Source organism: Lytechinus pictus, chromosome 11, assembly GCF_037042905.1.
Source record: "Lytechinus pictus isolate F3 Inbred chromosome 11, Lp3.0, whole genome shotgun sequence".
Lineage (NCBI taxonomy): Eukaryota > Metazoa > Echinodermata > Echinoidea > Temnopleuroida > Toxopneustidae > Lytechinus > Lytechinus pictus.
This window is the reverse complement of record NC_087255.1, coordinates 28,746,253-28,763,199: the sequence shown is the minus strand read 5'-3', so window position 1 is coordinate 28,763,199 and position 16,947 is coordinate 28,746,253. Positions and strand designations below refer to the sequence as shown.

The window sequence follows — 16,947 nt, the reverse complement described above, 5'->3', positions numbered from 1 at the left end:
ATTTTTATTGTAAAATTGTTATTATTTTGAATAAAAATATAAATAAATATTACCCAAAAAAAATTCAGTAAAATATAATTTCACATATACTGAGTGAGGATAACAGTTGGAAAAGGGAAACCCCCCTTTGTTTGATGGTGGATTTTCTGTTACCGGCACGTGAAGACTGAAAACCTGACACGTCACGTCACAAAATGTTGTTTCTAATCGGTTTGGGCCTTGGGGATGTTAAAGATATTACAGTAAAAGGATTGGAAGCCGTAAAGAAGGCCAAACGTGTTTATTTAGAGGCTTACACATCTATTTTGACCGTAGGCAAAGAAGCACTGGTAAGTTAAACTTCATGCCATGGCTCATGCAGCTGCAGCAGCGCGGAGCAGGAAGGTTGCCCTGCCTGCCGCACCCGCCCGCGATCGCGAGGTAGGTACTGGCGATATTTGCACGACCACGGACTGAGACAAACGGATTTGCATTAGACTTTCTTCTTCCTGTTAATGCAGGCAAACTCCTCAATCGGGATATTTATTGCTGCAGGCGTGTGTGTAGACCAAAAGCTTCGGTCTCTGTTATGTTGGTTGTTCAGCTGAACTCCGTTGGCGAATTGGCTTCACTCACCAAATACACTATACAGAGACCGAAGTTCTAGCGCGATCTGTACGGGGACTCAATGGCCATATGTTTATGTGTATTAAGTTCGGATAAAACAGGGCAGTGAAGTTGCGCGACAGCCGAGGTAAGTCACTGTTTTTGTTCCTTTTAACTTGATTTTCCCCATTTTTTTGGCAATTAATGCCAAGAGGGCATATTAATTTGAATTTCGGTCGCGTTAATTTTCAAAAGTTTGAATTATTAAAGACAAAAATTGAAGAGCCCCGACGGGGGATTTTGCATTGTAAGTCCCCTAATGGTGGCTGCACGATAGCGAGCCGTCTGTGTATGAGGAGAAATTTAAAAAATAAAAACATGTTAAAAAACTCCTCAAAACAGACGGCTGCCAGCTGTCTAGCGTGTATGTACCTCAAGCGAAGTTCGTGCAGGCTCCACTCCACTTCACTACCGCTACACTACAGTACACTCCACCTACCTGAACTTCGAGACGGTGAACCAGTTCGGATATACCGAGTCACAAAGGGGGGATGGAAATCATTTTTATCGTAAAAATTGAAGAAAAAAAAATTAACGAGAAAGATGAATAACTTAATATCTTACTCTACACCCGTATTTCACTCCGTTTCCATCCTCCGGTTATCCTCAAAATTGGTGATTTTGGGCCAGTATCAAATTCCTCACACGTATTATTCACGGCCGATTTCAAAACATTGCATGCAACGAACGTAGATAGCAACACACATCATTGTTGCTATTAGGAAGGTCCACTCGATACGTGCATACAATGTTCATATTGATTTTTTTTTTTTTTAACATAGAAAATTCCATCTATTGCATTTAACATGTTTCCTGTGTTAACACTTTCCTTGTAACAGGAGGAGTACTATGGACGTGAAATCATTTTAGCAGACCGTGACCTGGTTGAACAAGGATCAGATGAGATCTTTGAAGGTGCTAGGACAGAGGATATCGCATTTTTGGTTGTTGGAGATCCGTTCGGGTAAGACTTAAAGTTAAGGGTGTTTAACCAGTGGGGGCATAACATTCTGATCAGACAGAGTTATAAAGTCGAATCATTTGATAATTTCAAGTTTGGTGTTGATTAGGCCCTAGTGTTGGTGCTAGTGTCAATGTTAGAATCGCATTAAAGATTGCCTTCCCTCGCTTCAACACTAATAATCTGAGTTTACAATGATGATCTGAATCACATCGAGTGCTGAACACCTAGTGAGATTCATCCCAGCTTCATGTTAGGTTTGGTGCTGTGCTCTCCTACAAATAGGCACAACTCCAGCACCAAAAGGTCAACACCAGAGTTGAAATTGCCAACACAAAATCTCTATCAATTGATACACAATGACTCTCAATGGCTTGCACCTTCTCAACTATTGTCCTACCAGAATGATCCACTACTGCTGTGTTAAACAAAGATTTAGACAGTTGCCATAGTGCTTTTGGAAGCAAAGTGTTACAAACCTTACTGCACTTTGCCATAAATTACTGTGCCAGAAACCATATATGGCATTTTTCTTTTGCATTCAGATTCTTTCTGGAGACCATGTATTTTGATACTCATAGACCCCATCTAAGAAAGGAGTCTCATTGATATCTCAGCAACACCATCATATAGAATGTTTGTGCCCTGACTTTCAAATCATGTCCTCTAAAAATTTATTTTTTTAATACTTCAAGTGCATTGTCATTATTTGGGTATACCTGCATTCTCATTCTTTTTACTTGAGGATTAACGCTTACAGGATTTAAATGAAAGAGGATTAGACCAATGTGGAGTGAGACCAAATGGAAAGTAGACAAAGTGGGTGTAGACCATGGACCTATTACAACATTAGTTCCATGGTGTAGACCAAGTGACAGTTAACCAACTGGTTTATGAAACTAAATGAATATTTAAAATACCATAATTTTTCTCATATTGCATTGAATCTTTAATGAAATTGTTTTTCTTTTCCTATTTAAATCAACCTGTTGGGGTGAAATCAATTTTTGAAAAATAATTCATATTGAGTTATTATTATTGCTTTTTGCAGAGCAACTACACATACAGACTTGGTACTACGAGCCAAGCAGGAAGGGATTGATTACAAGGTCATCCATAATGCTTCTATCATGAATGCAATCGGTTGCTGTGGTTTGCAGGTTTGTATTTTGGTGTAATGCCGACCTATGGTATTTCATTGGAAGTAACCTAATAGCTTTTATTGGTCTGGGGTCGGTTTCACAAGTGTAAACTGTGGCATAAGTTTTAACTTTTTCTGTCCTTGCATGGGTGCGGGTCCTTAAAAGTGGTGGCAACTGTGATATTGGAAAGTATGCCATTGAAAATGACACCAGAGTTAATTTCATCAGACTCTTGATTGTGTGGTCAAGGTTTAACTCTTTAAGCACTGGACTATCAGGGGCGACCACCCCTCTATTATTAAGTAGGAGGAAGAAAGAGAAAAATTAATCAGAAGAGAGTTCTGTGTCATTGAAGTCTATATTACCCCAGTCATTCCATTGAGACAAAAGTGATGTCACCTTTAGGTTGTCTCCCCCACCCCCCTCTTCATCCTGGTGCTGCGGGGGGGGGGGGGCACCAGACATGATTGCTTTCTATGTACATACATATGTAAACCATGAAACATTAACAACTAGCGGAGTCTAGTTTGAGTACTCATAACCGAGACAAGCGGATGTTATTCTTGCCTAAATACACGTACCCTCCATATAAATAACAATAATGGTTATTGATTATAATTTACATTCAGCTCTACAATTACGGAGAGACCATCTCGATAGTGTTTTGGACGGATACATGGAAACCGGATAGTTACTATGATAAGATTGCATCCAATCGATCAAGAGGCCTTCACACGCTCTGTCTTCTCGACATCAAGATGAAGGAGCAGAGTATAGAGAATCTTATCAAGTGAGTTTGTCACTAGTAAACCCCTCTTTCATGAATTCATGAATGCTGATTGGATGCGGACTGTATGTGGCTTATTTTTAGTCTTGAAAGGTCTAGGACCAAAATAATTCAGATTATTGGAGAGCTGCTATTCGGAGCAGGGGCTGTGGAACGGATTTGAAAGTTGAAAGTGGGGAGTGGGGGGGCTCACCATGCCCAAAATCACAATCATGTGGTAATTTTTATGTGTTTGTACAAATACTTCTGCTACAACAGTTTTGTACAAACAGTCCCTGGGGAGGAAGGGCTTGATTTGCACTTGATCTGTACTTGATCTCATCTTTGAATTCATGAATAGGATTCTCAAATAATGCTGACAATTTCATAAGTCATGAGTGCAATTTTTTTGTCATATCTGCACTATTCTGGTCACCACTGAATTTGGACTGTTTGAGATCATGAAGTTTGAAGTCATGAAAGTGGTATTAGCCTGTCATTAGTTACCATTTAGGGGGAAAATTATTTAAAGGGGAAACTCCAGCCATGGGTAGATTGATACAATTATTATGAGCTGTCCAATTATTTGGGAAGAAAACCATGAAAAAAATTATCTGTTGTCCGCAAAGGATTGCTTTTGAAATGCCCTTGTATTCAAAGTATAACAAATAACAACTAAAACTGTCAGGATAACAACTGAAAACCCCAGAAATTTTCAACGTATCCTTGATTTTTACACCAACAACATTTATGTTATGATAAATTGTGTAATTGAGAGATCTCCTTAATTGTTTAGTGTTTTTCCCTGAAACTTACTGGTTTTGCCTTGCTTAAAATATCAAACATTTTTCATCTTGCAACTAAGGCTATATACACTCTAAGATGAACATTTGGGACAGAAACACCCTTGATACATGCTTACGTGAATACTAATATGCTTGATGTTTCTCATTTATTGTCTGTAGAGGGCGTAAGATCTTTGAGCCACCTCGCTTCCTTACAGTACCACAGGCAGCATCTCAACTTCTTGAAATTTTGGACCAGAGGAAAGAGAGGGGAGATGATTATACAGGTAAATGAGCATGATCAGATTACCTCCTCCTCCCTTCAAATATTTTCAAAAATCTCAAATTTGAAGGCCTGTATAAATTAAGTGACTTTATGGTTGATGGTCGCTATAGATGTTGTTAGAAATGAAGGAGTTGGGTTGCCATGGTTTTCTATTCATATGCAAAATCAAAGAAATGACCAATGTCACGGATTGTCTAGATAGAAATTAGCTGCATGACTTTCAAATTTTCTTTTGCAATTATGATCCAAATAAATCACTTTTAAAGCACTTTAATCAGCATTATTTTGGTGTTTTGTCTCAACTTGTAAGAACACTATTTCTTTTAATTCAATTTATCATTACCACCATTCTCTGAATAATTTGAGTAGAAAATAATTAAGATAAATAAAAGAAAATTACTGTAAGAAATATTAATCTCATTTGGCAAGTTCAATAGCTAACCACTGATTTTAATTATGGTTTCATTAAGTAAACCCTATTGATGGGCTATGCCTTATTTTCTTAGATTTTACACTTAAGATTATACATCATATAATATTGATAAAAATAGGAACAAACATCCACAAAATAAATCTATAATTTTAGGCTACAGAAATATGTCTTAATATTTGAGAAATAAATGGTTTAAGATAAAGTCCCATTTCAAATTATTTATTTTGATTATGATTGAGTATTTCACCTTTTTTTCTCTACCAACAGCCTACACTGAAGATGCAATTTGTATAGGGGTCGCTAGAGTAGGTTCTGACACTCAACAAATCATATCTGGGACGCTACGAGAGCTGACCTCTGTTGACCTTGGGGATCCTCTTCACTCATTGGTCATCGCTGGTCACATGCATCCCGTTGAGCTTGAAATGTTAAAGCAGTTTGCTGTTACTCCTTCCATTTTCGATGCATTACTTCAAGAAAGCAGATAGCATAGATTATGATTGTAATTTATATATGTATTTCTTTCTGTCGTTTTCCTCCTTCAATGTTTTTCCTGTTCTCTGACTTTCTTATATTTCTGTCAAATTCTATTCTCTACCTCTAGATATAAGTATCTCATATCAATCTCTTTTGTTTTCATTACTCCTTTATTAGACCGTATCCCATCTCTCCCTCTCCTTTTCTCTCTTATTCCTACCTTATTCTCACTCATCTCCCTTCCATTTTGTTCTCTCCCCCCCTCTCTCTCTCTTTCCTTCCCCCTCTCTTCCGCTCTTATTTTCCCCACTCTTTCTCTCCTCCCATTCTATATCTTACAGCCCTCTGTCATTCTTCTCTCCTTTGCCATTCCCCCTTTCTCACTGTGTAAAGTTTGTTTGAATAACATCTTTAAGAATAGTATTCTTTCATGTTCTTGTATTGAAGTAAATATATTATTTTATCACCCAATTTTATCGTAAGAAGAAAATTTAATTTTTTGTAAGGTATGGAAATAGATAGAATTCACATTTTGCAAAAGGCATAGTAAACTTTACCCTCCCAAACCCTATCTCCCCCCCCCCCCTCTCTCATTTCCCTAGTTTACTTTCTTGCTCCCCGTTCTCACTGTGTAATGGGCTGTTTGGTATTTGGTGTTGCTATTGGGCAGATTTTTCCATCACTAAATTTTCCACCAAATTTGAAATGAAGTTGGTTTTGGGATGAACCTCACTAGGTTTTGGAATTTAAATAGTGTGATTTTGATCATTTGGATAAACTCAGAAAAGGGAAAGGGGATGCTAGAGCTAAGAGGGAAATCTCAATCATGATCCCAACACCAAAACTAGCACAGAACTTGAAATCACCCACTTTTGAATATTCATGTACTTCTGTCCCATTCTATCAAATCTCATGTCCAATTAACAAATAGGCATTAGACATTAATGGAGAATGAAACTCTTGGAGCAAGTTAGCTTTTGTGAAAGCAGAAAAATCAAAGAATAAGATCAACAAAAGTTTGAGTAAAATAGGACTAGAAATAGAAGAGTTATGAGCATTTGAATGTCGAGATCACTAATGCTACGGAGATCCTCCCATTGGCAATGCGACCAAGATCTATGATGTCACAGATGAACAACTCTCCCCTTTTGGACACTGAAAATATACCCCAAAACATCTCTTTTTGCTCATTCTAATCATATGACAAACGATTCATCAATGATATAATGTTGTGAAACCTCTGTACTTGTCCTCTCATAAAGAGAACACCTCACCTTGTGATAGACTCTATAAAAGTGAGAATATAAGAGAAATAAGTACTAAAGTAGTGAGGGAGTTGTACGTGTGTGACATCACAGATCTTGGTCGCATTGCCAATGGGAGGATCTTCATGGTATTAGTGATCTCAATATTCAAATGCTCATAACTTTCTTATTATTCATTCAATCTTCCTCAAACTTTCAACAATATGTTACTTTGATTTTTCTCTTTGATATGGATTCAGCTGGTTTCAAGGGTTTCATTCTCCTTTAAAACAAAAGATAAGTTATATACAATATGAAGTTTTTTCTATAATAGATGTTAAGTATTTACAGCAAGTTCATTGTGAAGGCAGATACATCATTTAGGTCCATAGAATCAGAACAGTATAAGTATACACACATACAAAGTCCCTTGAACATAACTTTACTACTTGTAGTCATGGAAACTCTGCAAAGAGCATGTAATCGCAATACAGATTCACATGATTGGTTTCCATATTAATCTTGTCTAAGAGTGATCTACATTCTGATTGTGTAGGTTCAACTCAAGTATAAAATCTTCCTATAGATTTAGCTACAGTAAAAAGTGATATATTTAGTCCACTGTAGAGATGGCATAGATCAAATATAAACTAAATTTTGTTCACTTATAGATCACATGATCAAAAATTCAGTCATAGATATGTTGAGAGAAAATAAATATAAGAAAAACTGAAGAGTAAATGTGTTTTTTTTTAATGCTGTACTGGCAACCTACATGAGCAAATACTAAGACTTCTTTCAGTCAGTTTCCTGAATTAATTAAAAGAAGCAGTTCCGAGTCCTGCAAAGAGTTAATATTGATTCGATCAATCTTAACTGTATGGAAATCCATCATTGTCATAATTTTCCAACCAAAATTTTGCACAAAGTCCTTTTGTAAACAAAGAGGAGCACATCAAATTGTCAAGACAATGAATGTATGAACATACATCATATCCAGAAAACATTTTGGACAAACATGCATTTTAGATTCTGACGTCACTGGCTTTGAAGTTGTGGTTGATCAGATCAGTCGCAACTCTTTGTAAGATGGGGGCCCAGATCGCATAGCTACCATTCAGCCACACCATCGGTATGATCAAAATTATCAATCACTTCACTATCATATGTACCAAGTATGAACATAATTGATGCAGAAAGTAGCAAATGAGAGCAAGTTGAATAAAAACTAGCAAGAAGTCTGATGGTCAATATTTTCTACTTTTATGCCATTTGGCGCAAACCTTTTTTGAACCCCTGACAAAAAACGTTTCGTGTTCGCTCAAGCATGAACAAAACTCATTTTTCAAAATGGCATTTGAAAGATAAGACATCAGAGCATCTATTAACATAAAAATATAGACATACTTTGAAACAAACTTTTGATCGACTTTTCAAAACTGTCCCGTTTTTTTATATGCACTGTAGAGCCCTGTTCCAAAAAAGAGTTGCAATCAATGGCAACTGAAGAAATCAAATCGAAGTTCTCAATGTAAGCTCCTGATTGGTTGAGAATTGATTTGCATTTGATTTTTGGTGTTGGATTTGATTGTGACTCTTCTACAACAGGGTCGAGGTCTGAACAACGCCAATTGCCACATGTTAAAGCCTGATGGGATTTCAATGATAGGAGAGACAATTTCTGTATCTACCACAATGTCATGGAATGGATTGAAATATAATACACTGGACCTTACATAAGTTGACCATTCCACAAGTAAAATTATTGCCAAATCAACAAAACAGGGGGGCTCAGCTGATCTACAAAAAAGTAAAGTGTAACTTACAGATTTATGGACATTCCATGATTAAAATGAAATCGAGATCATTTCCACAAAAATGTGAAGTTATCTTGGTACTTGCCCCAAAACAATAATATATGTCCATATTCTTAATTCATTATTGGAATTTCACCAAACTGACACTTGGGTAGAATTACGCAATCAAGAGATTTGGGCCTCCATTAAACCTCACTAGATCACAATGCACAATTCAAAGCCCTATTTCTCTGTAAGTCATGAGAGCCGTTGTTAGTGTCAGGATAAAACAAAACACCCACTTAAAATTACATTCTCCCTTTTAAATTCTCACTAAATATCCCACCCAAACACATGATAATGGACTTGCTTCGGACAGGAGCAGACAAAAATATATATATATTAGGCTAAAGAAAATGCTTTTAAAATATGTCTTTACAACCTCTTTGAAGTAAAAATAAGATAAAAATGAAGATAATATTTATGTCTCAACTGCCTGGATATGAATCTTAATAAAAACACTGCAGGTCATGACCATGGGAGCCATTTCATATAACAAATAGCCAGTGATTTTCACTGAAAAAGTTACAATCAACCAATCAGATGCAAGGATTTTGGTAGCTGATAACAATAGTCAGTGAAAATGACTTTTTGTTTCATGAAATGCTCCCCATGAGGTTATGTAATGATTGCACTTTGAGAACTAATACATGATGTATGATAATAAAACCTAGCATAAACTTTTTTGTTAATAAAAGTTATAATTCATAGAAGAAGTAGAAAATCAAAAAGTAGCAATTGAAATTCAGTGTGGTAAATTAAAATTATTCTTGATAGTGTATTTATAAATATTTATTCAAAAAAACTATGAAATATCAATATAACAAGCACTGAATGAAACCGTACCTGTCTCTTTTTTTTTTTGAATTCTCCAATTCAAAGTAAAGCACCACAGATATGCTAACAAATAGAGTCTGGAAACGGCCACAAAAAATATGGATGAGGAAAGAAACACCTAGAACAATGTAAAACTAAACATAAGATAAGCCAGTATTTTTCTAATAGTACTGAAATTCTAATTCTATTCAAGTTACAAGAGACAACAGAACAGTACAAATAGAAATTCATAAGGGTCAAGGATAAACAGAATGCATGTTTCTTTTCAAATAGAAAAAATAATATTTTAAATAATAATGATAATGCAAATAATAAAGTGCACTTATCCATTCTGTTGAGTGCACAAGGCTATAATCGTCATCATTACCTTGGTTTTATGTGGCCCGGCCGTCACAGACAAGCGTTAAGGAAAAGGAATAAATATTTCTGCCATGTACCCATTTACTAAACTTGGGTAGATAGCGGTACAATATTCAAAATCAAATATAGAACTAACTTGATATGAAAAACTTGAAAAATATCTGATGTAAACGGGACCACATATAACTGAAAAGAAATGCCATTCCCAGATTGTTTGTACATGTACAAATCAATAAGCTGGAAAAATATCAGTTGAATATATTCAATAATAACGTCAAATGATGTCTCGAATGGACATTTCATGGAGTTTAGAAAATATGAGAGCACTTATGATCAGTTTTATGCCAATTATCCCAAAGCTGCCACTTCCTGTCGTAACCTTTACAGGTGGTTACATCACCGCTCATAAAAAAGGAAGGAAAAATATGTGACCATTAAAAAATTCCAGTATGTTCCCTGTACAATATTGTCACTACTGTCACTGCATTCAAGGCTTTTAATCAGTCAAGAAAACATTTCAATTTCAGCATTGTTACATATTGAACATCAGGTTAGAACAAGAGAGGTCGGACTACTGGAAAGCAACATTCTGGGGTGTAAAAACTGATTTACAAACATACTGATCCTCAAATTGGCAATAATACTAAAATGTTACTGAGATATTGAATACTAATATTGTCATGAAAAAGAAAAAAATATGGATGAGTTGGCAAACATGCAGCATATTTTAAGGAACCTGTATAATTAGTCATAAACAAATAATTGTGGAATGACGGTTTTGAAAGAATAAAACCAATATGACATATGCTTTGATTGAGAGTTTACATGGGGGGTGGGGGGTGTTTAACGAAAAGTTAAACCTAACAACATCCTAAAGTGCCAACGTGCATGCAGACATGACAAGTTCAAAGGCCACATTATGTGTGATTTCAGACAGGGAACCAAGGCTTGGCGTGAGGTCACCAGGCATTGTGTATATAATTACATTATACGAGTATAGGCTGTGATACAGAAAGAGATTTTGAGGGGATGTGCAAGAGTCTATTATGCAGGAGTCTCATGCACAATGGCAGGGACCTGGCCATAGAGGATTATTCTATTTTTACTGGGGATGCTGAACTTTGTCACAGCACCCCCAGTAACAATAGATAATCCTCCGTGGACAGGTCCATGCCCAATGGTCTACACATATTATATTTGTCATCATTATCTTCAGATTTCTTGGAAACCCACCATGATACCCACAGTATTCACGAAACCACTATGCAGTGGTTCATCTGGATGACCCCTATTCATTGTACATGTTTTGGAATGAAATGCCAGAGCTAGATAAATTCCTAGGCACAGATCACACCACATACCCAGAATTCTAAAAAGAATTCACTACGTGCAGAGAATTTCTAATTTTGGTTCTGAGAAATGGAATTTACAATATCACTGCAACACAAAAGAACGTCATAGTCATTGTTGGTTTGAACTAAATTTTTTCCTCATTAGCATTCACCCACACCAAAAATATATTGATGTTAAAAGGCATTTAAGAATAAATATGAAATATATGTATAGCAGAAGAAAAAGAATCTTATCAAAATTACAGCAACCAAGGATGTTAGTAAGAATAATGATCATGATGTTGAACACTCCTTTCCACTCTACAGAGGTCAGTGCTCAAGGTGTTATTATCATAAGAGTTCAGGAATGGCAACACCATGTCAATATCGGTATTGTGTTCATACACACATTTCATTCTTCATCAAGTCATCCTCTCATTCTATCATGTCATTCATTCAAGCCCTCAAGCCTCATAATCTCACCTACTGTTTTACCTGTTCCCAGGCTCACCTTCATCCATGTCTCCATCCTCCAGACCTATTATGTAATCATTGACCATACTGTATTACCCCCATCATGAACAACCCCTTGTTCTCTCCATCTGGTTCATACTTCCATTATCACCATGCCACATTATGTAGCCATGTACAGTGTATGTAATAAAGTCAGTTGTGGTTGTGACTACAAACCAAGCAGTCATGCTCAGTCACTTAGTAGTTATCGAGTTCGTGTGTGTATCAGATAGAGTACACATCACTAAGTAGTTATCGAGTTTGTGTGTGTATCAGATAGAGTACACATATAAAAGAGTCGGGTGGACCCACTGACTACAGTTAAAACCTTTAGATTACTTTAAACTGTTACAACCAAGGGAAATCGGCTTACAATGACGTCACACATGTGAAAGCCTGTAGATGCTAGTGAAGTGCGTCCTAGGCTCCGTAACACAAAGGTTTGTGATGGATTGCAAATATGAAAGAACCGCACTGATCGGTCCCTGATCAGTATTTTAAACCAAATGCGTGTGTAACATTGATACTGATTGGTCAGTTCATTTAGCAATTGATAGCTATTCTTTGCGTTACATAGCCCTAGATACACAACACGAGAATCATTGTTTCACATTCTTGGTTTTGATAGTGGACGAGGGAGAGACCACTGGCCTCTGCACCTTGAGATGATATCACTATGTAGCAGTTCATTATATGTACACTTGCAAAACTAAAACTTTCTATTACCATCTTGATACACAAGCATATCAAGGAATTCCAAATCTCTTCCAGATACCAATCAACTATGAGTCCGGTGCAGTACAATGTAGATGATTTTTTTACTGGTGGGAAGGAATGACACTGGTGGTACTCGAACCCATTATCTTGTAATCAAACGGAGTGTGTCTAGACACCATACCACAAGGCTACCAAAATAATAAGTGTAGAAATATCTTGACACATACGAACATTATTTCAGAATTCAATAGAATTCTTCCTAGTATTTAAGTATAAAGTTATGAGTTTAATCAACTCAGCCCCCGTCACTTTCACTGACGTCAAATATCAAATCAGAGACTTATGTTGATTTAGATATAATCTTTACATTCTGTTGTTTTCAAACTCAGTTTTTCTCCTGAATTGAAGCTAATTCTGTCATTCCATCGATTCAGCTTTAATGTCGAGTTGAGGACACCTATAAAATTCACAGGCACAAACCACATAAATTTTGAATTTCTCTGAAACTGATTTCTGCAGTCACATTAGATTTAACTTCAGTAAAGTTGACTTGTCAAAATAAATACAAATAGTCCAACATTTGAGGAAGCATCTGTCTTTTATAAACTTGTTCTACAAACAGTTGGTCTACTCCTCAGATAGTCTAAAACCACATGGGCAAAACCTATTTGGTCTAATTGCTGTCTGGTCTAATACTCACTTAGTCTAATTTCCATTAGTGTAATGCCCAGCTGGTCTAATTTCTACTTAGTTTACTTAATATTTGTTATTTTGTAAAATGAAAATTGTTTCATTAAGGTTTCACCCAACCATTTGTGGTGTCAGACCAAGTGGACATTAGATGAAGAGGAGAAAACTTGTAGAGGTGTTGTGGCTCAGTGGATAAGTCTCCGCGCTTTGAACCACAAAGTCCGGGGTTCAAATCCCACCGCAGCACTCGCATCCTTTGGCACTCTCCACCCAGGTGTAGTAAATGGGTACCTGAGATAGGAAGGAATTCCTTGAATCCTCGAGTGCCCGATCAGGGTCGCCGTGCTGAAGTCAGGGTTATAGTATGCAGTTAAGCGCTATATAAGCGTTACATATTATTTCTATTAATGGTAAATGGCAATGAGACCAAATGTTAAGTAGATTAACTGGATGTAGACGAAGTAGGACCAGACCATGTGAGATGAGACAAAATGGAAAGTAAATGAAGACCCAATCATCAATCCACCCATCAGTCTTCCTGTCACAGTATGGTGCACCTGAAGAGCCGAGTCCACTATATGACATTGTTTGCTGAGGTATCACTCATCACGTTGTTATGGGCAAGTATTAAAAGAAGATTTGGTCGGAGTTATCATCATACGCTGCTGTAATCAGTCTGCACATAAAGCTGCCTAACACCGGCCTAGAATGTAGGAAATAATGAATAAAGAGATTTTTTATAAAACAAAATCAACTTCTACTGTCTTTTATTGTCTTTTAGAGGAAAGAAAAAACTCTCATACTTGTATATCTTAAACATGTATATCTTAAACATGATGGATAATGTCTAAATAAATACACATAACAGCATATTGCAATACAGTAATGCAAAAATTCACTTTTAATGCACAAGCATTGCACAATTTTCATGTTAGCTAAAATAACGATTTCAGTTCGTATTGAAATAATGGAATAAAACCAAACAAAAATGGTTTCCATCTTCAACACTACATGTACTTTGAGGAATCTAACTACGTAAATCAATACCATTTGGATAGTAAAGGTATGACGGACATAGGAAAGGACATAGGAAAGATATCCTTGAATGCAATCAAACTTTACTCTAATATATCTTGCTTTATCACCACAAAAAAGGACTCAATTCTTGTTGCTTACCTGTGAAAAAATGTTATGAGTCTGAGTAATGATGTATTTGATGTCAGCGTTGGGTCCGACCTCCAGCTTCATTGTACCAACATAGACGTCGGTGCAGAGAGTCCAAAAATGTTTATCTTGAATACTGTACACACCCTCGAGGTTTGCTACCTGTGTGTATGAAACAGGAGAAATTGAAGTTGAACATTATATTCCATTTAAAGTTAAATACCAGTTGTGGTAATGATCTCAAAATGAGTTCAAACAGAATCCAATGAAATTACCACCAAAGTGTTTGTATGTATAAAATTAAATAACATGCGTAATAGCTGAGAAATGAGCAAAATAAGCACAGAATTCCATCAAATGTTGGGCATTTTTTGAAGCAATATTAATACACTGTCCCACATATGCTTTTCTGCGTTGGTGAACTGAATTATTGATTTTGAGCTAAGATTTCATGATTTTACTAAGATAAGTTTACATTATCATACCAGATTTAGATGTATGATAATATGGTGACAATTAACCTTGATTTAAAAGACTTCCTCATGAAATAATTGTTTGCAGCAACTACTGTCTTTTACCTTTAAGTTGTAGCAACAATCACAAAGTGAATTTTAATTGAATCTCATGTTTAAAAAATCAACAAACTTTAAATAGAGGCACATTGTCATCAGTTTTCATGCAGGGACTCGGTTTTATAATTATAAGGGGAGCAATAAAAAGCTCTCCTAGAACTTTTAAGGAGAGCGGTAGAGGAGCACTTCAAAAAGCTCTTCTTCAACATACAAGGGGAGCTTTTTGCCCAATTAACAAAATGGATGGAGGAAATGTATGTACTATAAAATTACAATCAACAACCGAAGGAAGTATTTATAATTGTTTTACAATGTATTGTAATAAGATTGTGTGTTGTAAAACCTGTTTTAGTTAGGTTTTGACTTTGGCTAAAAGTTAAGTCACTGACAATTTTTTTTTTTTTTTTCGGGGGCTCCATTTTAATTTTTTTGTCAAATTTCGGGGGCTCTTTTTAAATGCTACTTTTTTGTATTTTGAGGAATACCTGTTCACTTATTAAGGAATTATTACTTTTTGTTTAATATTGTATGATTTTTAAAGTTATTTATCATGTTTAGAATCTTGGATGTGGGTGTGTGTGGATGGGTGGGTGTGTGTGGGTTTGTGAGTGTGTGTGTGACTGTGAGTTGGACTTGGATATAAATGAATTCAATATCTAATTTCTACTCCATTTATTCCAGTACAATACCCTAGTCAGCCATGTACATGTAATAAAGGCCCACAAACCCTAACTTTTCCTGAAGTTCTTTGAAAACGCAGATCTCCATGAAAATTTAATTTCTCTATGGGGGAGTCTAAATTTGGTGAGAATGTATTCATTAAGAACTTAAATATACATGACAATGAAGAAATCATCAAACTTTATTGGCAGTTTTGAATAATATTCCTGAAATGTAAACTCTGTCTGAAACAGAAAATCACCATCATTGAGGCCTTTACTGAGCGAATTGTCCCCCAGAGCTCTGGCCACGTACGTGCATAGCGCCAACTTAATGTGTTCCGCCATCTTGCTTGTTGGTTGCCGATAAAATGCGCATTTTCAGATTTTTTAACGCTCAGTTATTATCCATGACTGAAACATTGACCAATCAAAAACTAGGATTCTACAAGAAATATGAATATTCATATACGAAAGTATAAACATAGATAATTCAGTTTTATGTGAAATTTAAACCCAATACTTCAAAATATGGTTAGTTTTATGTCTCTAAAATGACCCTTAAAACCAGAATTTTATTAGTAAAAAATAAAGGTTTTCCCAAGTTGCCATGGTAACGCGGTCTGAGATATAAAAGCTTAGCAAACACTTCATTTCAGTGATCGAGGATGTATTTGTTTACGGTATACGTCTACATAAATTATAACATTTTTTTCCAGACCATGGATGAACTTTCAAAAAGAGACATTTTAGGCAAGTTTTTACGATTTCCGGCAATTTTCTGACACAGGCACTTTGAAGAGGTAATTTTTACAGAATTAGAAGAAGACATCATGGATTTTCCTAATTATCACGACGGATATGCAACTTACTTGTAAACAAATCAAACAAAGTCTATGATACATTTTCGATAATGCAAAAAGAGACATTCAAGTCTCTGATTGAGAGCCGCAGATTGAACATTCGCACGGCGCAATGGTAGCGTTTTCGCCGAATTCGTCGGGGCGAAAACTCCAAGAGAGCCGTACCACTCACCAGTCCCGAACGCTGCGCTGTATGTTTGATGATTTATCTGGTGCCATTTCGTGCTTATAAATTTGTTTTTTCTACAATGCCACTATCTCATTAAAATTGTTTGTCATGATAACATTGGAAATATTATCGTTTAATGGCCCAAAGGATCGACTGTAATAAAAGATACTTTGAAATATTGTCAGAGAGTGATTAGTTAGGTGATGTTTATGGTCAGAATTTAGTCATGGCTTCGGGTGAACTTACGCGAACGCGGTCACTTGCTCACGGGGCGAGTCGGCCTGGCCCTTTGGTGGAAGGCCGTTAGGCAACGTGCAGTGCAGCTAGAGCAGAGTTGGGGAGTTATAGGTATAAAAATACTTTGAAATAAGTAATCTGCAAATATTTTTGTCTTATCCCTTTGGATTACTTAGATAAGAAATTCAAATTCTCAAAGTTTAAATCAAATTTTAGACAGTGACAACAAAGAGTGGTGCT

At 36.1% G+C, this 16,947-nt stretch overlaps 2 protein-coding genes across 3 annotated transcripts in view; one reads left to right on the top strand and one right to left on the bottom strand.

Moving 5' to 3' along the window:
* Positions 1-108: 108 nt before the first annotated feature.
* LOC129271637 (diphthine methyl ester synthase-like) lies at positions 109-7,449 on the top strand. Of its 2 annotated transcripts, XR_010295023.1 has the most exons (7): positions 109-329; positions 1,485-1,609; positions 2,658-2,766; positions 3,378-3,538; positions 4,480-4,586; positions 5,286-6,387; positions 7,011-7,449. XR_010295023.1 is itself a non-coding variant. In XM_054908938.2 (6 exons), the coding sequence occupies exons 1-6, from the start codon at positions 195-197 to the stop codon at positions 5,504-5,506; spliced, it is 858 nt and encodes a 285-aa protein (XP_054764913.2). In that variant the 5' UTR covers positions 109-194; the 3' UTR covers positions 5,507-6,440. The 2 variants fall into 2 exon arrangements, 1 of the variants encoding a protein (XP_054764913.2); XM_054908938.2 differs by lacking the exon at positions 7,011-7,449 and having other exon boundaries at positions 5,286-6,440.
* Positions 7,450-9,760: 2,311 nt separating this feature from the next.
* The window catches only part of LOC129271133 (zinc transporter 7-like), a 33,184-nt gene continuing 25,997 nt past the window's right edge, over positions 9,761-16,947 (bottom strand). The window contains exons 10-11 of the mRNA XM_064106284.1: positions 14,220-14,369; positions 9,761-13,746 (exon numbers count right to left, since the gene is read on the bottom strand). Of these exons, the coding sequence (XP_063962354.1) occupies positions 13,699-13,746; positions 14,220-14,369 (198 nt within the window). The 3' untranslated portion in view covers positions 9,761-13,698. The remainder of the gene's footprint in view (positions 13,747-14,219; positions 14,370-16,947) is intronic.